Source organism: Podarcis vaucheri, assembly GCF_965113315.1.
Source record: "Podarcis vaucheri genome assembly, chromosome: 13".
In the NCBI taxonomy this organism is placed as follows: Eukaryota; Metazoa; Chordata; class Lepidosauria; order Squamata; family Lacertidae; genus Podarcis; species Podarcis vaucheri.
In genome coordinates this window covers 7,177,605-7,199,931 of record NC_138751.1, presented here as the reverse complement: position 1 = coordinate 7,199,931, position 22,327 = coordinate 7,177,605, and the positions used below count along the sequence as shown (strand labels likewise).

The following is a 22,327-nucleotide window of genomic DNA, read 5'->3' as shown; positions in this document are numbered from 1 at the left end:
CTTTTTAAACAGGGGGCGAGTTCACTGTCCCTCAGACACCGTTGGGGGCTGGACTATAGTTCGAAAAAAATATGAACGAATTCCTATGCACACTGCATATATTTTATTTGTGGTGCACCAAAAACAGGAAAAACAATACAATATTTAAAATGAAGAATGATTTGAATCAACATAAACTTAGAAGTATTTCAATGGGGAGTATGGGCCTGCTTTTGGCTAATGAGATGGTCAATATCCGGTTCCGTATTTGTCACTGCTAGTCGTAGCAAGTGGTGCAAGATTACCAAAGAGTCTTCCCTGGTCTTTCTCAGCTGCATGAAGAAGGGGGAAATACCTCACAATGTCAATGAGGAGAAAATTGTCTATGCTTGAGTATAACCTTGTTTGATTTCTTGCGATATTCAGTCGTCTGGTTTGCTACTTTGCAAAATACTAATAAACTGCTGCACAGAGAGAGAGAGAGGAAAAAAGAGAGAGAAATGAGAATGTAGCCTCGACTGACGTAAAAGTAAAAGTTTTCCCTCCCAGCACAGGCTAGGCTAGGCGCCCCCAGTCTCCCTCACCCTGGGAGTGCGGCCACCACAAGCCCAGCCAAGTGCTCCTCTGAGGCGAAAGAACGGGCGGGTGAGCGTGGGTGCGCGTTTTGATCTCAGGCCTCGCCGCTGCCTCTCTTCCTTCCCTGAACGGCAGAGAAGGGCTCCTCGCGACGGCGCCTGTGACATCGCTGACCGGCTTCTTCCTTCCTTTCCTTTCCTTCCTTTCTGCCTCCCTCCTCTAGTCTCCTCCACGCAGTGTGGGGAGGGAGGATGGAAACATGCGTAGACCCGTTAGCAGCAGTTCTCAACTTGTGGGTCCCCAGATGTTGTTGGACTACAACTCCCATCATCCCTGAGCTCTGGCCTTGCTAGCTAGGGGTGATGGGAGTTGTAGTTCAACAACATCTGGGGACCCACAGGTTGAGAAAGGCTGTGTTAGAGGGCTGGATTCAGGACCCTTGTGGGCCGGATGCAGCCCGCGGTCTGTAGTTTGAGGACCCCTGGGCTCGATGATCCACTGGGTCCCTTCCAACTCAGCCCTTCTACGATTCTGTGATTCCCTGCGGCTGATACGTCGATGGCCTTTCCGTGAGAGTCCCAGACTTACCCCAAGGAATATCTTTTCCTCTCCCTCCTCTTTCCTCTCTCGCCAAAGTGTGCTGACTGCTCCCGCCTTAGATTTTTTGCATGATTCCCGAATGACGCTGTTACACCACTTTTCCTTTGGGAATATACTTAAGGCTTAATGGATCCCCACTGCTACCTGCAACAATGATGTCACGGTGCCTGCTGCGTGATGTCATCATACTTGCCACCACCCAAGAGCACAGAGAACCAGCTTGTGCCGTGAATTTGCCAGGTTTACAATGTCACTCACCTTCATTTGGGGCTAGAATCTGGTGCAGGGAGCAGCTGTCGAACGGACAGAGATGTCACAGGTGATGCAAGACAGTACACAGGAAAGAGAACGCATCACCTGTTGCATTTCCTCCTGCTGCACACAAGATCCAGGCTCAGAAGTCCAGCCAGGGCAGCAGGAGATGGGATCCCGCTCTCTGACCACTGGGCGATGCTATCTCCCAAGGTCAGTGTGGCTTATCTGGCTTCAATGAGAGAGATGGTGAGCTGGATATTACAGACACCAAATTCCCCCATATTAGTGCCAACTTTTTCCAGGCAAGAAAAGGTGTGAGAACCTTCCTGGGACTTCCTCCCTTTGTGTGTGAGTTGTAGCTACACAGTGATGGGGTGGCGGCACTCTGCACATGCTCAAAGAGGCCTTGCCTGTGTTGGTTACTGTACATATTCTCGGATGGAACTTTGACTTCCGGGATTGAGATTTTGGAAGGTGGAATCCGAGGCTGCTTGGGCCCAGGGAAAAGGAGAGCTCACTACCCCACAGTGCCCCATAATTCACATCCATAGCATTCCCGTTCTTGGGATTCCCACTCTGTTTACTTTGCCATGGTTACCCAGCGTATTATCGCAGGTATTTTCCTGCCCGTCTAAACCGCGGAGTGAGATGCAAATCTCCTGCAGTAGCCATGGAAAGCCGGCTGGGATTTCCTTCCGAAACAAAGTGACACGGGTGTCCCTGGGAGACAAGAGAAAAACCTCTGGCAAGTGGGGGGTGAAGGGGGCTCTGCCCCACCTGCCCCACCCAGGAACACCTTCATGACACATCAGAGCGAAGGGAATCCTGGAAATAGAAAACAGTAAGGCAGTGATTTTCAACCTTTTTGAGTCCATGCCTCCCAACACTTACATTTGCCTGGATGGCTCACGTTAGTTAGAGCACAGTGCTGGTAATACCAGGGTTGCAGGTTCGAATCCCGGATGGGACAGCTGGATTAGAGTCGGGCCCCTTCCAACAGTTCTGTGACTCTTCTTGATCACTCCTGCCCCATTTGTGCCCATGCCCCCGATCCACTGCGCCTGGCTTTCTGAATCAGAGAACCTTAAAGACAGCATTGTTGTTTAGTTGTTTAGTCATGCCCCACTCTTTGTGACCCCCTGGACCAGAGCATGCCAGGCACTCCTGTTTTCCACTGCCTCCCACAGTTTGGTCAGACTCATGTTGATAGCTTTGAGAACACTGTCCAACCATCTCATCCTCTGTCATCCCCTTCTCCTTGTGCCCTCCATTTTTCCCAGCATCAGGGTCTCTTCCAGGGAGTCTTCTCTTCTCATGAGGTGGCCAAAGTATTGGAGCCTCAGCTTCAGGATCTGTCCTTCCAGTGAGCACTCAGGGCTGATTTCCTTCAGAATGGAGAGGTTTGATCTTCTTGCAGTCCATGGGACTCTCAAGAGTCTCCTCCAGCACCAGAATTCAAAAGCACCCATTCTTTGGCCATCAGCCTTCTTTATGGTCCAGCTCTCACTTCCATACATCACTACTGGGAAAACCATAGCTTTAACTATACAGACCTTTGTTGGCAAGGTGATGTCTCTGCTTTTTAAGATGCTGTCTAGGTTTGTCATTGCTTTTCTCCCAAGAAGCAGGCGTCTTTTAATTTCGTGGCTGCTGTCACCATCTGCAGTGATCATGGAGCCCAAGAAAGTAAAACCTCTCACTGCCTCCATTTCTTCCCCTTCTATTTGCCAGGAGACATCATTGGTTTTCCGCAACTCCCAAGGAAACCTTTCCAAGACAGCGGGACGCGCCCTGCCCTCTTCACCCAGCGACCCCTACTGGCGGAAAAGCGCAAGTCCCTTTCCCCAGTGTCCGAGGCACCGCCCCTGCTCTCTACCGCCTCCTGGCGGCCTTTTCTTGTCATTGCAGCCCCAGGGCCCGTCCACGCCCCCCCCGCGCCCCACACTTCTTTCTTTTCCTCCCACGCTCTTGCAAAGCATCTGAACGGGTCGCGGCGGAGAGAATGCGGTCCATTCACTTCTGCCCTCCGGCCTCCCGTCCCCCCAGACAATGCGGCCCTTGTTCTCCCCGGGGTAGCCCGTTCCTGGCCCTCGAGAGACAATCCCCCTCCTTGTCCGGCCATAGGGTGGGGGGGGGGGCTGAGTGGGCAGGTGGACCCATAGACCCCTCACCCGCGCCACGGCCACCCCTGGTGGTCCTGGGGGCCGGAGAGGCACTCGGGGGCCAGGAGGCAGAGTCTCCCTTCTGGAGCCTGGACGGGGCGGACCCTTTCGTCTCTCTCCATCCCTCTCCCTTCATTTCATTTTTCCTCCTCTTCTCCCTCCAGCCCCCTTTCTTCGGGCTTCCTCCCCGCCTCCCCGGCGTGGAAATCCGGCTGGGTGCCAGGCGGAGAGAAACAGGCTCCGTCTTTCATCTCTCTCCCCCCCTCTTTTTTTCCTTGGGTCTTTTCCCCCCCCCCCGACCCTCTTCCCCCAGCAGCGCCCTCCCTCCGGCCAGAGGCAGCCAGCAGGATGGGCGAGCCCCAGGAGGGACCTGGGGGGCTGCGGGGCTTCTCCCTCGACAAGGAATTCCTGCGCTCCCCCAAGGGGGTGGTGATGGAGGCAGAGCTGGTAACGGAAGACCCCCACCCACCGCACCCTCCTCCTCCTCCTTCTTCCCTGCTCCCCCCCTGTTTCTACCCCCCCCCTCTTTTCACCCAACACTTTCTCTCCATCCTCTAAGTCGGTGGTGCCATGAACTAATATTTTTTAAACTCCGGAGTCTGGATTTAAAATGGTCTTCTGGGGGGAAGCCCCTCTCTGAACTGCTCAGGGATCATGTTTCACTTAGCTAATTCAGAAGTGGGTCTGCCAATCCTGCTGGGGGGTTTTATTTGTGGGGGGTGGGCTATGGTCCGGCTCGTTCTTTTGAGTGGGGCCCTATCCTGGTGGCCCCTTTCTCCTTGCTTTCCTTTCCTTCTGCCTTTCTTCATTCATTTGATTCATCCCTTCCTTTTAAGGACTTTGCCTTTTTTTCCTTCCCCGTTTTCCCCTAATCGTTCCCCTCTTTTTTGTGCAAAAAACTAAAGAATTGGAGAGTTAGAAGTCTCGTCTAGTGCAACCCCTTGCACTGCAGAAACATCTGCTTTTCTTAATTCCTCATTCGCAGACCTTTTCCTCTGTTTGTCTTTCCATCTTTCCATCTGGCTGGCTTAATTTTCATTCCCTCCCTGCTAATACCTGTGAATGCCTTTTTTTGCTCCCCCTCCATTCTTTGGGAGGGGGTTCTCCTCTTTGATGGAGGCTTGGGTGGGTGGGGGTCCAAAATGCCAGCAGCGTAGCGTGGGGGGTGCAGGGGGGGCCCGGCCGCACCGGGCACAACATCTGGGAGTTAGGGTTAGGGGGCGCAAATCCACGGGTTAGGGGGCGCAAATTACTTGCCTTGCCCCGGGTGCTGACAACCCACGCTACGCCACTGCAAAATGCATAGCCCAGAGCTGGGGTAGGGAAGACGGTGGTTTTAAGGCAGGGACTGTGGGGGGAAAGGGCTTCTGGGAGATTTTATTCCAAAAGTCTGTGCCGTGGGGTGGATGGAGAAATGAGAGGGGGACAAGTTTTTGCTTTGAACAAAACCACTGATTTTCCACTGGCCCTGAGCACAGGTTGATTATCTTTGTGTATAAATCATATATACATTATTAATCATTATTATATATATTGATCTATAGAATCCAAAAAACGAAAGCACAGGTCTATGAGAGTGTCTGGATCCCATACACTCAAAGTTTCATTTTTAAAATCCTCTTTAAAAAAATTGAATTGCTTTGATTTTGATCATGGACCCCTTTCTAAATACGGACCACACTCCCATTCCCTCTTGGTATCTTTTATTATCAGCTCAGTAAATCACATAGCTAGTTCCAATACTTCTTACTGACAATTATGACAACTTTTCTTTTTTCAAAAAACCCCCAAACATTTTTTCTTTTTCTTTTTTTTCCTTTCTTTTCTTTTTTCTGAAATTCGTTTGCTGTTACAGGTATTAAATTTCAATTCAAATATTTTGCGGGGCGGAAACCAAATTTTTTTGGGGTGAGGGGAGAGCAGCCAAAATGTAGAATCACAGAATTGCATCTAGCTCCACCCCCTTGCAGTACAGGGATCTCAGCTAAAACATCCCTGGCAGAGACCCACACAACCTCTGCTTAAAAACCTCCGATGGAGTGGAGACCATAGCAGTGGGGTCCGCTTTTGAGTTCTCCAGAAATCTTCATGGGGGAGATGTCACTCAAAGCAGGGGGGGGCGGTTCACCTGAAAGGTATATTAGAACAGTGTTTCCCAAACTTTTTTGGGCAACGGCACACCTGTTTACTGAAAAAAATCTCGCGGCACACCACCATTACAGCCCCGTGACGTCAGCGCGCAGCGTCACGCCGGGAGGGACGCACGAAAGTGAAAGTTTTTTCCCTCCCCCTTGCCGGGGAACCTCCAAGCTTTGGGGGTGGGAGGAGGCAGCAGAGCGAGGGACTGAGGGGCGGCGGCGGCTGTTGTGGTGGTGGCGGCGATAGCGGGCGGAGGAGGGGGCGGCGGCGGGGCTTGAGGAGCCGTCGCCGGGAGTTGCTGCTGCTGTTGTTGCTGCTGCTGCCCGGACATGCCGGCCTCCTCCTCCTCCGCTGTCTCGCGCTCCTCCCTTTTGCATGCGCTGCCCCGCCGCTCGGCACCACCACCGCGGAGCCGCCCCCGGCTCGATGCGGATCCTCACCGCCGCCGCCTCTCACCGCCCAACTCGCCCGCCTCCCTCCCACGGCACACCAGCCAACGTCTCACAGCACAGTAGTGTGCCGCGGAACACCGGTTGGGAAACACTGTATTAGAAGGATGGAAGTGGTGGGAGTACAGTGGTACCTCGGGTTAAGTATTTAATTTGTTCTGGAGGTCCGTTCTTAACCTGAAGCTGTTCTTAACCTGAAGGTCCACTTTAGCTAATGGGGCCTCCTGCTGCCGCTGCACCGCTGCTGCGCAATTTCTGTTCTCATCCTGAAGCAAAGTTCTTAACCCGAGGTAATATTTCTGGGTTAGCGGAGTCTGTAACCTGAAGCGTCTCTAACCTGAAGTGTATGTAACCCGAAGTGTATGTAACCCGAAGTGTATGTAACCCGAGGTACCACTGTAGTTTCTGCTGGTTTTTTTCCAAAGGAAAAGTTCCAAATCTGCAACACTGAGCGCAGAGCTAAGAGGAGAGATCATAAATCCAGAGCAAGGGTGTGGGATTTTTGTGTGTGTGAAGATGAAATCAGGCTACAAATAATGCCATCCGGGATCATGAATTGCTGGGAAGGAGTGTGTGTGAGTCCATCTCAAAAGAGTAGGATTATATTTTATATATATGAAAGTGCGCCACATTTGGGACTGCACGTCACACTTGTCCTTTTGCCTCCCGCTTGCCCCCTTCCTCCAGGGCCTCTGCTTCCTGGTCTTCCTGCTGCTCACAGCTTCCATTTCCGCCTATATGGGTGCAGCCCTCCTGGAAGTGCTGGTGACACTGGCGTTCTTGGGACTGCGGGCGACGCACTACTACGAGCGCCTGACTCGCGTCAACTGGCCCTGCCTGGTGGGTAGCCATGCTTTCCCCATAATCTCCTTTGCAGCACTTAGTCATGCTCTCCAATCTCTTGCCGAAAGAGGCATTGGAGTCGACTGAGCAACACCGAAGCGTATTGACATGCCTTCCCCTGTGCCAGATTTCCTTCTCGTGCTGCGGCAGGACTGTAGCTTTGTCTGCCTTCCTGGATTGGATTTTGCCATTTGCACGCTTTCTGATACAGTGGTACCTCAGGTTAAGTACTTAATTCGTTCCGGAGGTCCGTTCTTAACCTGAAACTGTTCGCACCACTTTAGCTAATGGGGCCTCCTGCTGCTGCGCCGCCGCTGCTGCACGATTTCTGTTCTCATCCTGAAGCTAAGTTCTTAACCCAAGGTACTTTTTCTGGGTTAGCAGAGTCTGTAACCTGAAGTGTCTGTAACCTGAGGTACCACTGTACTGGTTTCAACTGGTCTTCTCGCCTTCAGCTCAGCCCTTGATGACCCTCCTCTCTCCTCCCGCCACAGGATTTCCTTCGCTGCATCAGCGCCGCAATAGTCTTCACGGTAGTGGCCTTTGCCGTCATTGCTGCCAGCCACGAGGGATCTGCCGTGTCTGCCTTTGTGAGTGATCAACCCTCTCCCTAAAAACTCCCCTTTCTGGCCACGCCCCTTATCGGAGCCCCTCCCCAAGGGGCGTGGCATATAGACAGCCAACCCACTGCAAGGCAGGATTGTGTGGGTTCTGTCAGAGACCTGGCTCGACCTAAGATATCCTTCCAAATGTGGGGTGCTTGAGGGGTACCACCCCCCAAAAAAATTCCACCTTCCCCCAATCTGTTATCGTTCCCTCCCCTCCTGCCTCCTGCCATTCACCCACAATTCTTGGTCCCTTCGCAGGTCTTCAGCCTGATCCTCATTGCTGTCTTCTGTTTCGATGCCTACAAAACATACAGGGCAGAAATGGGGGCAGACCAAGGTGAGCGGTGCTGGGGAGAGGGTGCTGCCAAGGGGTGGGTGCGATGGTGGCACGGATGAAGTCTGGGGCAGAAAAACGGGGGCCTCCCTGCAGCGGTGAATGGAACGATCCTCAACGTGCCTGGCATTTCATACCGAATTTAAGAGGGCAGGTCCCTGCCCCGCTGAGCTTACAGTCTAAAGTTTGACACAGCGGAAACAGGGGAGTGGGAAGGAAGTGGAGCAGGTCAGGGGTCTCCAACAGTGTGCTCGTGGGCACAGCGGTGCTCTTGAGTTCTTCCCCTGGTGCCCATGACACCCCTGAGCCCTTCCTCCCTGCCCCCTTGCTCATGGTGGTGGTGGTTACCTAGGATTACATAGAGTTGAAGGAGGAAGTTGGAAGAGTGACGCTCTGTCCCATTTCCTCTTTATGTGCTTTTAAGGCTCAGGTCAGTCCTGCCTGATGCAGCATTTATCGTATATTTCACTCTATAAGATGCACCAGACCACAAGACGCACCTAGTTTTTGGAGGAGGAAAACAAGAAAAAAAATATTCTGAATCTCAGAAGCCAGAACAGCAAGAGGGATCGCTGTGCAGTGAAAGCAGCGATCCCTCTTGCTGTTCTGGCTTCTGGGATAGCTGCGCAGCCTGCATTCGCTCCATAAGATGCACACACATTTTCCCTTACTTTTTAGGAGGGAAAAAGTGCGTCTTATAGAGCAAAAAATACGGTAGCTAGATCATTTGGAATAGCAGAGTGTGCATGCCTGCGTTCTCTCTCTCTCTCTCTCTCTCTCTCTCTCTCTCTCTCTCTCTCTCGGCACCTGCAATGCAACAATTTTTGCTAAACTTCCACCATGTTGCCTCCTACTTTCCTTTTCTCAGAACTTAAAAAGCCCCCAGGTGCTTCACCCTTCCTTCACCAGGTTTACTCTGAGTAGGGCTAGCAGCATTGAGCTTTGGCTGAGGGAGGGACAGAGAGGAAAGGCAGATCCACAGATGACGAAGAAAACAATGTACAACTTGCCGTCCTCACGGCAGGCTTGACTCCTCTGACCCAGAGATGCAACTGACCTTGTGAACGCTCTTTCTCTCTTGTAGACCCAGATCTGGGCTGAGAGTCCCTGCGATCAACACACAGCTGCTGCTGCTGCTGCCCCTCGCTCCCTGCCCCACAGCCTTTCTGCAGCTTCCTTGACCCCTTCTTCCTCGCTCTGAAGACAATGCTTCTACCTTCTTCCCCAAAGGCCCACCCCACAACAGACCCTCTTTGCTGAATCCCACCCCCCATCAAACTGGAACGTGGATCCTGGGTGGCTGAGCTCCTGGGTGTTTCCCCCCCTTCCCTTTTGTATTTAACTTGACGAGGAGACGAAATTAAAAGGTGCTTTTAATATGGTACGCTAGCCTCTTATGTGCCCACGCATGCACGAGTGAGGGGTGCACATGGGCAAGTGTGAGCGCATGAACGTACGACTGCTGCGCTCAGGTCCCGTTTGTGGGCTTCTGGTCGCTGCTGTGAATACAGGATTTCGGGTTGGATGGGTTGCAGGCCCGATCCTGTAGCAGGACTCTTCTAAGTTAGTTCTTGGTATGAGCTTTCGTGTGCATGCACACTTCTTCAGATACACTGAAACAGAAGTTGGCAGAAGAAGTTGGCCTGAAGAAGTTGGCCTGAAGAAGTGTGCATGCACACGAAAGCTCATACCAAGAACTAACTTAGTTGGTCTTTAAGGTGCTACTGGAAGGGATTTTTTTATTTTGACTATGGCAGACCAACACGGCTACCTATCTGTAACAGGACTCTTCTGATGCTCTTACGACTGCGCAAGGAGCACGTCCCGCGAGTGTGGGTGCACAAAAAATCTTGGGCTTTTGTCTCTGATCGCAGGCGCCTGGATTTGCGGGTGGCACACAGGGAGGTGCGGAGATGTGCGAATCTGAGGGAGTGTGCCAAAAGTGTGAGCTGAGAAAGAGGCGCGGAAGGAGGGTGATGGCTAGGAAAAAGAGAAGCAGAGCATTGCGGAGGGGATAGTCTCTTGGTAGAGATGAAATGAGATAATGCGAAGGCAGGATGAAAAGGCGGACAGGTCCATGTATTAAGTTGGAAACCATTGCCTGTAGGAGGCCCCACATATGTTCACACTCTAACTCATGGGTAGGCAAACTAAGGCCCGGGGGCTGGATCTGGCCCAATCGCCTTCTCAATCCGGCCCGCAGACGGTCCAGGAATCAGCGTGTTTTTACCTGAGTAAAATGTGCCCTTTTATTTAAACTGCATCTCTGGGTTATTTGTGGGGCATAGGAATTCGTTTGTTTTGGGTTTTTTTTTCAAAATATAGTCCGGCTCCCCACAAGGTCTGAGGGACGGTGGACCGGCCCCCTGCTGAAAAAGTTTGCTGACCCCTGCTCTAACTTCTGAGCGTGGGGATATCAGTCTCAGAGAAACCTTGGCAGGGACCTCTCCTGTCAATGTTCAGTTTGACCACCAGAGGGAACAACTGACACCAGTATGAGCCAGAGAAAGCTATTGAGAAAGATTCAAGCTATCACAGTTGTTTGGAAAACCAGATTTTCACATTAATAGGATAATGTGTGACGCGGCAGCTAAAAAAGCCAATGCAATTCTGGGCTGCATCAATAGGAGTATAGCATCTAGATCAAGGGAAGTAATAGTGCCACTGTGTTCTGCTCTGGTCAGACCTCACCTGGAGTACTGTGTCCAGTTCTGGGCACCACAGTTCAAGAAGGACACTGACAAACTGGAACGTGTCCAGAGGAGGGCAACCAAAATGGTCAAAGGCCTGGAAACGATGCCTTATGAGGAACGGCTAAGGGAGCTGGGCATGTTTAGCCTGGAGAAGAGGAGGTTAAGGGGTGATATGATAGCCATGTTCAAATATATAAAAGGATGTCACATAGAGGAGGGAGAAAGGTTGTTTTCTGCTGCTCCAGAGAAGCGGACACGGAGCAATGGATCCAAACTACAAGAAAGAAGATTCCACCTAAACATTAGGAAGAACTTCCTGACAGTAAGAGCTGTTCAACAGTGGAATTTGCTGCCAAGGAGTGTGGTGGAGTCTCCTACTTTGGAGGTCTTTAAGCAGAGGCTTGACAACCATATGTCAGGAGTGCTCTGATGGTGTTTCCTGCTTGGCAGGGGGTTGGACTCGATGGCCCTTGTGGCCTCTTCCAACTCTATGATTCTATGAAAGTCTTCTTTAAACAGCAACATAAGAAGCAGAGAGAGAGAGAGAGAGGGAGGCAGCTTTGTGTTAAGAGTTGCCCTCTTTTTTCCCCCTGGGGAGGGTCTTGTGCTTTTTCAATAGCTCCATGGCTGGCAGCCATTCAACAGGTGATGTCAAAAATCTATTCATGTTTAATTTCTGCCTGCTGCCAGGCTGTCAAAGGCACAGTGCAGCAACTCTATTCTCTCTGTTCAGCAGCCGGGCAGCACATGATGAGGACGGCAATGCCAGGATTAAATATGCTGTTCAACTTTATTAATTGGATTATATTAATGCTACATCTTATTCAGTGAAAGGGGCTGGAGATAAAGCCCTTCAGTTCAACCGAGGATCTGAAAACCTCCTCACTCTTCATCATGAAGTTTCTGGAAGAGAGAAACACAGAAGGAAAGGATGAAGGGGAAAAAATTAAAAGGAGGAGAGTATGATGAGCACAGAAATAAAAGAAGGGAGACAGGAGCAGGATGCAACATTTAAAAGGGTAGGAGATGTGCTCTGAAATCACCTTTGCTGCCATGAAAACGTGCATATGTATTCCTGTCCTAAGGAAAAACCTCCTAAACAATTCTGGAACTTTTCATTGTATTGGAGAAAAGCTAGATTTAAGCGGGGGGGGGGGGGTCTATTGGCTCATGCCAATGCCATCACCAACATACCAAAAACTACCTCCTAACATTTTGGAGCAGCTCTCCAATACGTTAACATTTTTGACTCAGAGAAGACCCGTTGAAATGAATTACCACGACTAACTATTAATTTCAGTGGATCTACTCTGAGTAAAAGTGACTTTACCTTTGTGAATTTTGGGAGGGAGGGATGGGGGCGAATGTGCAGGGTGTGGAGTTTAAGTGCGAATGCGCAGCCTGATTCACTGGAATGGGGGGAAAAACCGCCAAAGGCTTGTTCACACAATATGCTGAACCCAGGTACAAGCTGCCTCTACACATGCACAAGTGTTTGTCTGAAAGGGCGTACACTCGTTGATTTGTGCAGTGCAGTGAGCTGTGGAGGTTAGAGCATCAGACTAGGCCCTGGAAGATGAGGGTTCGAAATCCCCGCTCGGCCGTGAAGCTCACTGGGTGACTTTGGGTCAGTCTCTGCCCCTCAGCCTAGCGTACCTCCCAGGGCTGTTGTTGGAGATTAAACGAGGGGGAGAAGAGCTGCGTAGACCACCTTGAGCTCCAAGGCCGGGTATAAAGGCAATTAATAACGGAATGATAATAAATTGTGTACACAGACTGTACATGCATTGCACGTCACGTGCACAACTCAAGTTGTTTGTGTACACAGATTGCGGCCTGGCTGAACGTAATGTGTGAACAGGACAAAGGGCAAGCTGGGGTCTCTCCCCAGAGCTCACCTGCTGCCCTCAGCCAGCCACAACACTCACCTTCCCTCCCACATCGCGGGTCTTGGCCTTCAGCTTGTTGACTTGGGACTCGGCGATGTCCGCCCGCTCCTCGGCCTCATCCAGCTCGTGCTGAACTTTCCGGAACTTGGCTAGGTTGCTGTTGGCCTGCTCCTCCTGCGGGTGGGCCAGGGGGTAGAGGGGAAGAGAAGGTGGGAAAGCTCAGAAAAAGGCAGGCAGAATGATCCAGACTGTTATGTACTGAAGTTCTCACCCTGGGCCAGCAGGGGGATACTGTAGATAGTTATGCAAATAAGGGATTGAAAGTGACGTTCAGTGATTGGATAGTTTTAGAAAGTTGTTACAGTTGCATTGTAGTGGAGCTCTATATAAGCAGGCTGACTGAACCCTTCAGTTCAGTTCTGTTCTGGCCTCTGAATAAACAAGAGCTGTTTGAAGAATCGCTGTGTTGTTTGATATGTTCTCCCACAACTTAACACAGACTCCTCGATAAGGGAAGGCTGCAGTGGCTTTGGGCAGGCAGCATGAGGGCTGGGTGTCAACTGTGCCAAAAAAGGCTTTGAGGGCCACATGCGGCCCTCGGGCCACACCTTGGAGAAAGCACATTGGGAAGAGCTGACATAGAAGTTTATGAAATTTCACCTGGCAAAGGAGAAAGGGTAGGCAGCGATGGCCGCCAGCTTCGATGGCTTTGAAAAAGGATTAGGCAAATTCAAGGAGGGGAGGGCAATAAAGTCATAGGCAGTAATGCTTCTGAGTGCCAGTTGTGGATCCAGTAGGATCCAGCAGGATCTCCTTATGTTCTTAAGGACACCACGGTGGGTGGTGTTCATCAGATCTGCGTGACCCACTGCAAGGATTGGGGAGGAGAACGGAAGGTATTTACTGATCCACTTGTAAGAGAGATGGAACTGGGAAAAAGGCATGTGGTTACTGTATTTTTCACTCCATAAGACGCACCCGACCATAAGACGCACCTAGGGGGAGGGGGAAAGCAAGAAAAAAAAAATTCTGCACAGACCATGTAAGCGGCTCTTGCTTTTCTTGCTTTAAACCCTTCCGTCCCTCCTCCCACTTCGCTGAGAAGCCAGCAGAGCAAGAGCGATAGCTGCGCAGCGCCTCTTCTTCTGCTGGCTTCCCAGCAAAGCGGGATGAGACAAAAGGGAGCCCTTACAAGGGAGCGCTGAGCAGAGCCTGGGAGCGGCTCTTGCTGGCTTTTCCGGGAGGTGTGGGAAGGGACAGAGGGCAGCCCGTCAGTCCCTTCCATCTCGCGGGAAAGCCCCCAAGACTGCACACATTCTCTGCGCGGCTCTTTAAAGGGAGCACTGAGCAGAGCCTCCCGCCTGCATTCACTCCATAAAACGCACACACATTTCCCCTTACTTTTTAGGAGGGAAAAAGTGCGTCTTATGGAGCGAAAAATACGGTAATTCACCAGACTGTCTGAAATTTCAGCCAAGGGTTTCCAGATTAACTGCGTGCGTCCTTTACCACCACCGAAACATTATAACCTGCTTCAATTCATCACCTTCCACCCAACCTGACCTGTAGAACTTGATCATGAAAAGCCAACTAAGGTCTTGCAAAGTTTGTTCAGAAGACTTCAAATGAGAGCCACTAGTTGCTCAGGTTCAGGGAAGTTTTATCCTGCAAAGGAGCTCACGCACCATAAGGCCTGCTGTTTATACAGTCTAGCAAACTGTATCTTGCAAAGCATCAGGCAACCTTGGTTCAATCTAAGCATCCTGGCAGCTCAGGTTTAGCAAAGCTTTTCTTGATTTGCCAGGGAGTAGGCGCTGTGGGACCCCTGACCATTAGGTCCAGTCGTGACCGACTCTGGGGTTGCGGCCCTCATCTCGCTTTATTGGCTGAGGGAGCCGGCGTACAACTTCCGGGTCATGTGGCCAGCATGACTAAGCCGCTTCTGGCGAACCAGAGCAGCACACGGAAACGCTGTTTACCTTCCCGCTGGAGTGGTACCTATTTATCTACTTGCACTTTGACATGCTTTGGAAGTCCTAGGTTGGCAGGAGCAAGGACTGAGCAACGGGAGCTCACCCTGTTGCGGGGATTCGAACCGCCGACCTTCTGATTGGCAAGTCCTAGGCTCTGTGGTTTAACCCACAGTGCCACCCGCATCCCAGGCGCTGTGGAAGTGCTGTAATTTGACCTAGTGGCTATTGGGTCTCTGCAGCCATTGTTTTTGACAAGGCTGGCCGATAACTATGGAGAGAAGCTAGGAACTCACCGCTTCCTCTGCCTGTCTCTTGTAGGCTTTGACCTTCAGCTGCAACTTGTCCACCAGATCCTGGAGCCTCAGCAAGTTCTTCTTGTCCTCCTCAGTCTGCAGATGAGGAGAAATGGGAAGGAAAATGGGGGAGAAACCGTCACCTGGCATCCACAACAACTGTTTCTCCATAAATTGGTTCGCTTGCAACACCAAACCATGGTTTAAACTAATGCCATCTGACAAACCATAGTTTGCAAGTAGCCACCAAACCAGGATCCGAAATCAAGTTTTGAAGCTGGTTTGCAAACCGCAATTTGGGCAGGCTGTGTCCTGGGATTACATCTGAGTTTACAAAATGAGATTTGGAATAGTGCTCCTCCTGCCCTTGGAGGTCACTGTTTAGGCTAGAGTAAGGAGATTCTCAAAGAAGAAACTGCACAAACAGCCATTTTGCCTGTAAACCTAGAATGCAGGTTTGGTGTGTAAATGATGGCATAAATCACAGTTTGGAGTTACAGCTGAACCAACCCTATGTGTAACTTTCTATAGGTAAAATCAGTGCTTTTTTTTTCTTAAAAAATGTTTAGGGGTACTCTCATTTTGACTCAAGAAAATCACCATTTTATAGTTCAAAATGAAAAAAATAAATACAGTAAATGAACAAAAGTACAAAGATTCACAAAATGTTTAGGGATGTGCATCCCCCTGCGTCCCCCCAGAAAAAAACACTGGGTAAAATCATCTTTGGTGTGCATACATATGCAGCAAACCTCCAGCCTGACACAGGTGTGCTTGCACTTTGCACAGTCTCCTGATCAGAATTTCCCTTGACTTTCCAACTATGGAAATCAGTTAATTTAGGAATTTAAAAACAATCAAAACTGCAAGATGGGATCAAATGTCACCAGTGAATACTTTGTGTTATGGTTCTAACATTCATCCACCAGCCTTAAGATTTGCTTTCTTTTAAAAGTATCTATGGGATTTTAAAAAAAGAAACAACAGCAGTGGTTTTTTTAAAATAAAGAAAATTGGCCAAATTTTGAATTTCTGCAAAACTTCATTTGTACTGCTTTCTGTTTACAATGAAAACACCAAAGCAGTTCATGTAGTCCTAAAACCACAACAAAAGTATTAGGTAATAAAGCAATGGCGAGATGTGAATTTATATTGTCTCTAACAATGTAAACAGATACCGTATTTTTCGCTCTATAACACGCACCCGACCATAACACGTACGTAGTTTTTAGAGGAGGAAAATCCGTAGCCATGCCACCCGTAGGCATTCCCTCCATAACACGCACAGACATTTCCCCTTACTTTCTAGGAGGAAAAAAGTGAGTGTTATGGTGCAAAAAATACGGTAAATGAAACCTGGCTACAGCTAGCCTGCTGATCCTCTGCCACAAGGGGGAGGATCCAAATGTGGCCCCCAGAACTCTCTATCTGACCCTTGAGACTCTTCCTTAGCTACATCCCTCCCCAAGCCACACCCCTTGAGGGCTTTGGCCTGGCTGAGATGTCTCCTTGATCTCTAATAATGCTTCTTGTTTTTCTGGAGGAAGAGAGGGCACAGAGATGTATGTGTGGAAACCTCTGACTTTTGCAATGTAACCTCTAGTGCAGGGGGAGGCAACCTAAGGCCTTGGGCCGGATGCAGCCCAATCGCCTTCTCTGGGAATCAGCATGTTTATACATGAGTAGAATGTGTCCTTTTATTTAAAATGCATCTCTGGGTTATTTGTGGGGCACAGGAATTCGTTCATATTTTCTTTCAAAATATAGTCTGGCCCACCACATGGTCTGAGGGACGGTGGACCGGCCCACGGCTGAACAAGGTTGCTGACCCCTGCTCTAGTGCAAAAGGTGAGCGTTCCGGCCGCTGCCCCTAGCCCTGCCCACCCCTGGCAGGTGACCCCCTGAAAAGAAGTTCCTTATAATGGAATGCAGCCCTCCAGCTGAGAAAGGGTCCCAATTCTGCTCTGCGGCTCTCCTGTGTATTTTCCACGCTGGTCTCTTCTATGCTCAGAGAAAATACGATGCACCTTGATCGCCATATAATTGGTTTTAGCCTCGCAGCGTCCCCAGCTCATCCGGACGGACGCCACCTGAGCCCCCGCACCTGGTAGGTGAGTTCCTTGATGCGCCTCTCGCACTTGCGCATTCCCTTGACGGTCTCGCCATTGCGCTTCTGCTCCATCTCCAGCTCGTTCTCCAGCTCCCGCACTCGGACCTCCAGCTTCTGCAGCTGCTTCTTGCCGCCCTTCAGGGCCAGCTGTTCCGCCTCGTCCAGCCGCAGCTGCAGGTCCTTGATGGTCTGCTCCATGTTCTTCTTCATCCTCTCCAGGTGAGCGCTGGTGTCCTGCTCCTTCTTCAGCTCCTCCACCATCATGGCCGCCTGGAGGAAGCAGAGAGAATGCAGAGAATTACCTCAGCCTGGCAAACCCAACGCTGGCCTTAAAAATCCCGAGGGGAGGAGGTGATGGGGACAGGAGCCCATACTCCTCTCTTAAACAGGCGCCGCTACACCGAACCCCTGACCCTTCAGCCTTCAGGTGTTGGTGGTCCTTTGCTGAGACAACATCATCTTTCATGGCTCAGCCAACAGGGCCCACTGGGAGCTGTCTGTGGTCCTGAACTTGTGCAAATCCCAGCAGAACAAGATAGATGGCTAGAGGGTCAATACTTGCGAGGACAGACAATTGGTGAAAGGGAAGGGGCAGAACCAAACTTTAGGGTCACCGGTTGTGGATCCCACCTTTCCATGATCTGATTTGTACTCACATCAGTGATGGCCTTCTTGGCCTTCTCCTCAGCGTTCCTGCACTCCTGAATGGCCTCCTCCACCTCCGACTGAAGCTGGGACAGGTCAGTCTCCATCTTCTTCTTCTGGTTGATGAGGCTGGTGTTCTGAGGGGAGATGGGCGAGTCAGAATGAGAGAAGGTGGAGTAGCGTCATGGAACGTATTAGGCCAAATGTCCACCTGGTCCATCATTCTGTTCTCACAGCGGCCGACCAGATGCCCATTATAAGAATCCAGCAAGCAGGACATTAGCTCAACCTACTGGTGATTCCTAAAAATGGGCAGATTCAGAAGCACACCACCTCCGACAGTGGCTAGTAGTCATTCCTGGTCAATTCAGCTCAGATCCCATTACTTGGGTATGTGAAATTGGGAGTCAGGAGCTGCCCCTCTGTGGCTTCATCAGTCCCTCAAACCAACTGGAAGGTGATCTGGGTGGAGTGGAAGGGAAGAGGCAATGACAAGGAAGACACAGAGCAGCAGACCCAGCTGGAGGACAAAGTGTCAGCTGGCTGAGCTTCAGGAGAAGATGCTATCACTGGAAGCAGGCTAAATTGAGGGGTGAAAGATGGAGGCAATGAAGGAGATGAGAAGATGGAAGGAGGGGAGAGAGAGTGACAGGCAGGAATGGAGTTGGCCAGTGGAAGGGTGAGAGAAGGACTGGGGCAGGAAACCCCAATGGGGAGTCAAAGAGGAGGAGATGGAAGAGCGGGGATAGGCAGGGACTCTACACTCCAGAAAATATTGTCTCGGTTCAGGCAGAGGAATTCTGTAGTCCAGAACATGAAGCAAGGACAGGCTCTCACGATGACAAGAGCACCCAAGTTCACAAGACTGTGGGACTCGCCTGGCCTTTGAAAGTAACAGCACCCTGTCGTTCTGCAAAGGGAAGGTATCAGCCCCCTCAAATTAGTGCTTGTTTGTTTGTTTTCACATATGAAATCAGGGTCATCCCCTCTTCACCTGGGAGTGGAGGAGCTGCACCCGCTCACTGGCCTCGATCAACTCCTGCTCGGCGAGTTTCCGGCCGCGCTCCGTTTGCTCCACCACGCTGCGTAGCTCTTCGAGCTCGGCCTGCAGCAGGGAGTTCCGCCTCTCTACTATGGCAATGTTCTCCTTCAGGTCTTCGTTGGCTCGCAGGGCGTCATCCAGTTGGATCTGGTTGTCCTGGGCAACCACACACACAAACACACACACACTTATATTGTTTCAAGCTGTAAGTACAATTACAATTTCCGAGCACAATTCAAAGTGTTGGTGCTGACCTTTAAAGCCCTAAAGAGCCTTGGTCCTGTATACCTGAAGGAGCGTCTCCACCCCCATCGTCCAGCCCGGACACTGAGGTCCAGCACCGAGGGCCTTCTGGTGGTTCCCTCACTGTGCAGCTACAGGGAACCGGGCAGAGGGCCTTCTTGGTGGTGGCGCCCACCCCGTGGAACACCCTCCCTTCAGATGTGAAGGAAATAAGCAGCTATCCTATCTTTAAAAGACATCTGAAGGCAGCCCTGTTTAGGGAAGTTTTTAATATTTAATGCTGTACTGTTTTCAACACTTGATTGGGAGCCGCCCAGAGTGGCTGGGGAAACTCAGCAAGATGAGCGGGGTATAATTATTATTATTATTATTATTATTATTATTATTATTATTATTATTAAAGTAAGCCTCTTTCTTCCCATGGCAGGTATAAGCCTCCTCATAAATACCTCCCTGCCCTTTTGTGTGGGGCTGTGTGAACCTCCCCTCCCAGCCCCTCAGGCTGTGGTCCACTGAGGCGGGGGGCAAAGGCTTCGTGCCTCATTACCTTGAGGTGGGTGTGGGCAATCTTGAGGTGTTTCTGGGCCTCAGCTGCCACCCGGTTGGCTTGGCTGAGCTGGATCTCCATCTCGTTGAGGTCGCCCTCCATCTTCTTCTTGACCCTCAGCGCCTCGTTGCGGCTGCGGGTCTCGGCGTCGAGGGAGGCCTGGAGCGAGTCCACCATCCTCAAGTGGTTGCGCTTGGCCTGCTCCATCTCCTCATCCTTCTCGGCCAGCTTGCGCTCAATGTCGGCCTTGATCTGGTTGAACTCCAGCTGCGCCCGCAGGATCTTGCCTTCCTCGTGCTCCAGAGAGGCCTGGAAGGTCAGGAAATGATGGTGTAGAGCGAGAGGACAAATGGATGAGGGGAGAAGTGGAAGGAGAATCGGAGGAGACAAGACTGGAGGTCAAAATCCAGCTTCTTCCTCAACTCAAACTCTATCAGATAGGGCAGATGCTTTCTGGTGGGCCAAGGCTCTGTCATGTCAACAGTTACACAGTTGTTTCTATTTTGGGCCTGTTCTCCAGAATTGCTCATTATTTTTACGGGAAAGCCCTCAAGACAATGTTGATGCCAAGTCATTGCATTCCAGTGTTTTCGTCTTGGGTTTCCCCCTGACCTGATTTGCGCCAATGAAAAGCAATTGAAATGCCAGCCTGCCCAGTACAGAGGAGCAAAGCAATGTTGAAACCTTTAAGGACTACTGTGCCTTTAATTAAACACTTCCTGTTTGCAAGTTCTGCTCGTTTTATGGTTTCTTTTGGGATGTGGCTAAAGATAAGTGATGAATTGCTCCTTGTTGGCTTCTGTTCCCTACCCTACCCTACCCAACAAATGCTGTTTATATAGGCATAAAGAAAAAAAATATCAACACAAATAAACTGGCAATTATAGTTCTCACACCCCACACAAGGAGCAGAAGTTGCCGAAATAAGGGGCAATTCATCACTTATCCCACAGTCAGGATGTACAGAATGTGGGGGGGGGGGGGGACAGACAGAACCAGAATGGAGGAAGAGTTTAATTAATGTTGCAGAGGGTCTTTGTGCTGTGAGAGGTTTTTGTAAACATGATGGATGATCTTGGTTATGCGGTGGGCACTATTAAAATAATATAGCGCTATACTGTTTGTGCAGAACCTCAGTTTCCAGGTATTTCTGGGCTGGAGAGAGAGAGAACGAGGGAGGGAGGGATAAAGGCCCATAGCTCTGAGCAGGAAATGTTAGGAAAAGCTTATTTGGCCCCCAGAGGTCCAGACTTCAAGTGGTGCCTCTTGCCGAAAAACAACAATGATAAATTAAATAGCTGGTTGTTTCCTTTCCTTTCATGGTGCCCCAAACTGCCCCCTCCCAGCCTGCCTCATGGCGGAGCACACCGTTGAGCTAGTAAGAATTTCTTAACTGCCAGGGTTCCTTGTGTGGGGAAACTGTGATGATTAAAGTGATTTAAAATAGGGGAGGGGGATGGAAGTGAAGAGGAGGTGCAGAGAAAAGAAGCAGAAGCAGAGATAGGTGGACAAGGAGGGGCAAAGGTTGGTGGTTTAGGGGGAACAGCGTCTGGTATCACCTCCGCCTCTTCCAGAGCTGCCTGCAACTCCATCTTCTCGGCCTCCAGCTGCTTCCGGACCTTCTCTAGTTCGTGCATGCTCTTGCCCCCCTCGCCCAACTGCTCAGTGAGGTCGGAAATCTCCTCTGTGGGGAGAGAGGAGGGAGCGGGAGACTTGGCTCAGACCAGAGAGAAGGATAAGCTCAAGCGAGGGATAGGTTGTGAAGCAGCAAGGCTTTGCCAAAGGCCTCGTCCTCACCCTAACTCACCCTGTAAGTTCTTGTTCTCCCTCCTCAAGGTCTCCAGGTGCTCCAGAGACTCCTCGTAGGCGTTCTTCAGCTTGAAGAGCTCGGTGCTGAGCGCCCGGGACTCCTTCTGTGAGGCCTCCAGCTCTGCCTGGGTCTCCTCGTATTTCTGCTTCCACTCCGAGAGGATCTGAGGGGATGGAGGGGAAAGAGGGCAAACAACAACTCTAACTTGAGCTGGAGGACATGACCCTTGTTTCACTCTGAATTGCGCCCATTTCCCTTTCTCCCAGCTGAGTCACTCGCCTTGTCGAAGTTCCTCTGCTTCTTGTCCAGGGCAGCTGCGGCCGCGTTTGAGCGCTCCACGTCCACCATGAGGTCTTCGATCTCGTTCTGCAGGCGGTGCTTGGTCTTCTCCAGCGAGGAGCACTTGGCGTTCACGGCCTCCACCGCCTCCTCGGCGTCTTGCAGGCGCTGCGCCAGCTTCTTCCTGATATGCAAGTTTGTGGGTGGGTGGGGGGAAAGTGAATCAATTATTACCGCAGGTGGGGCTGGCTTGCTTCCTCAGTCTACGGATGAGGGAGAGGAGGAACAGCAGAGAGAAAATGGGCCTCCACAATGACCTCGCCAGGTCGCTCCGGGAAGTCGTCTCAATGGTCTTACCTCAGGGGTGGGCGGCCTTTCTTTTCCCAGCCCAGGGGCCACATTCCCTTGTGGCCAACCTTCCGAGGGCCGAATGCCAATGATTAGGGACAGAGGCCAAAGTAGACGGGCCAATGGCTTCAATTCTTACCTTTGTACTGTAGGCTACACTCCAGCCATACAGAAGTCAGAGGGTTTTATACACACAGAGAGAGAGGAGGAACACAGGCTGCTGGGGGGCCCAGGAGGGTCCCCCACCCCTGCTCTACCTGGGACAGCAGTCAACATAGGGGGGCAGAGTGTGGCTGCACAGGCGAGGGCCACAACTTGTGTGTCGTACCCCCAGCTCTGCTCTTTTGGCCTTGTTGGGCACAGTGAATGTACCCCCACCCCGGTCACCAACACCACAGCTCCTCCTACCTCAACCTACCTTAGTGCCTTTTTTTGTTTTGTTTTTTTAAGTGGGGGATTTCTCCTCCAACCAACAAGCTTTTTGCTCGTCTTATACGCTGCCATTTTAAA

The 22,327-nt window shown here is 50.9% G+C and overlaps 2 protein-coding genes and 1 long non-coding RNA gene across 3 annotated transcripts in view; 1 reads left to right on the top strand and 2 right to left on the bottom strand.

Annotated features, from left to right (window-relative positions):
- Positions 1 to 124: 124 nt before the first annotated feature.
- LOC309518161 lies at positions 125 to 7,907 on the bottom strand. Its single transcript, XR_014213376.1, has 3 exons — positions 7,850 to 7,907; positions 1,300 to 1,448; positions 125 to 443 (listed from the first exon to the last, which is right to left on the bottom strand). It is a non-coding gene; the product is annotated as an uncharacterized lncRNA (long non-coding RNA).
- On the top strand, positions 3,397 to 9,172 carry CMTM5 (CKLF like MARVEL transmembrane domain containing 5). The gene is made up of 5 exons (XM_082197956.1): positions 3,397 to 4,019; positions 6,848 to 7,000; positions 7,498 to 7,593; positions 7,870 to 7,948; positions 9,030 to 9,172. Exons 1-5 carry the CDS (start codon positions 3,921 to 3,923, stop codon positions 9,044 to 9,046), a joined length of 444 nt encoding a protein of 147 aa, XP_082054082.1. The 5' UTR covers positions 3,397 to 3,920; the 3' UTR covers positions 9,047 to 9,172.
- Positions 9,173 to 11,404: 2,232 nt separating this feature from the next.
- LOC309517901 (myosin-6) overlaps positions 11,405 to 22,327 on the bottom strand; it is a 55,028-nt gene continuing 44,105 nt past the window's right edge. The window contains exons 32-41 of the mRNA XM_082197468.1: positions 21,470 to 21,653; positions 21,188 to 21,353; positions 20,940 to 21,064; positions 19,381 to 19,689; positions 18,543 to 18,746; positions 17,560 to 17,685; positions 16,898 to 17,173; positions 14,794 to 14,889; positions 12,567 to 12,701; positions 11,405 to 11,541 (exon numbers count right to left, since the gene is read on the bottom strand). Of these exons, the coding sequence (XP_082053594.1) occupies positions 11,521 to 11,541; positions 12,567 to 12,701; positions 14,794 to 14,889; positions 16,898 to 17,173; positions 17,560 to 17,685; positions 18,543 to 18,746; positions 19,381 to 19,689; positions 20,940 to 21,064; positions 21,188 to 21,353; positions 21,470 to 21,653 (1,642 nt within the window). The 3' untranslated portion in view covers positions 11,405 to 11,520. The remainder of the gene's footprint in view (positions 11,542 to 12,566; positions 12,702 to 14,793; positions 14,890 to 16,897; positions 17,174 to 17,559; positions 17,686 to 18,542; positions 18,747 to 19,380; positions 19,690 to 20,939; positions 21,065 to 21,187; positions 21,354 to 21,469; positions 21,654 to 22,327) is intronic.

Bases quoted from the DNA above. Each gene is read 5' to 3' on its own strand.
- CMTM5 (XM_082197956.1), top strand. From the start codon at position 3,921: ATGGGCGAGCCCCAGGAGGGACCTGGGGGGCTGCGGGGCTTCTCCCTC. The intron at 4,020-6,847 runs GTAACGGAAGAC...CCCTTCCTCCAG, and splicing joins TGGTGATGGAGGCAGAGCTG to GGCCTCTGCTTCCTGGTCTT. The intron at 7,001-7,497 runs GTGGGTAGCCAT...CTCCCGCCACAG, and splicing joins GCGTCAACTGGCCCTGCCTG to GATTTCCTTCGCTGCATCAG.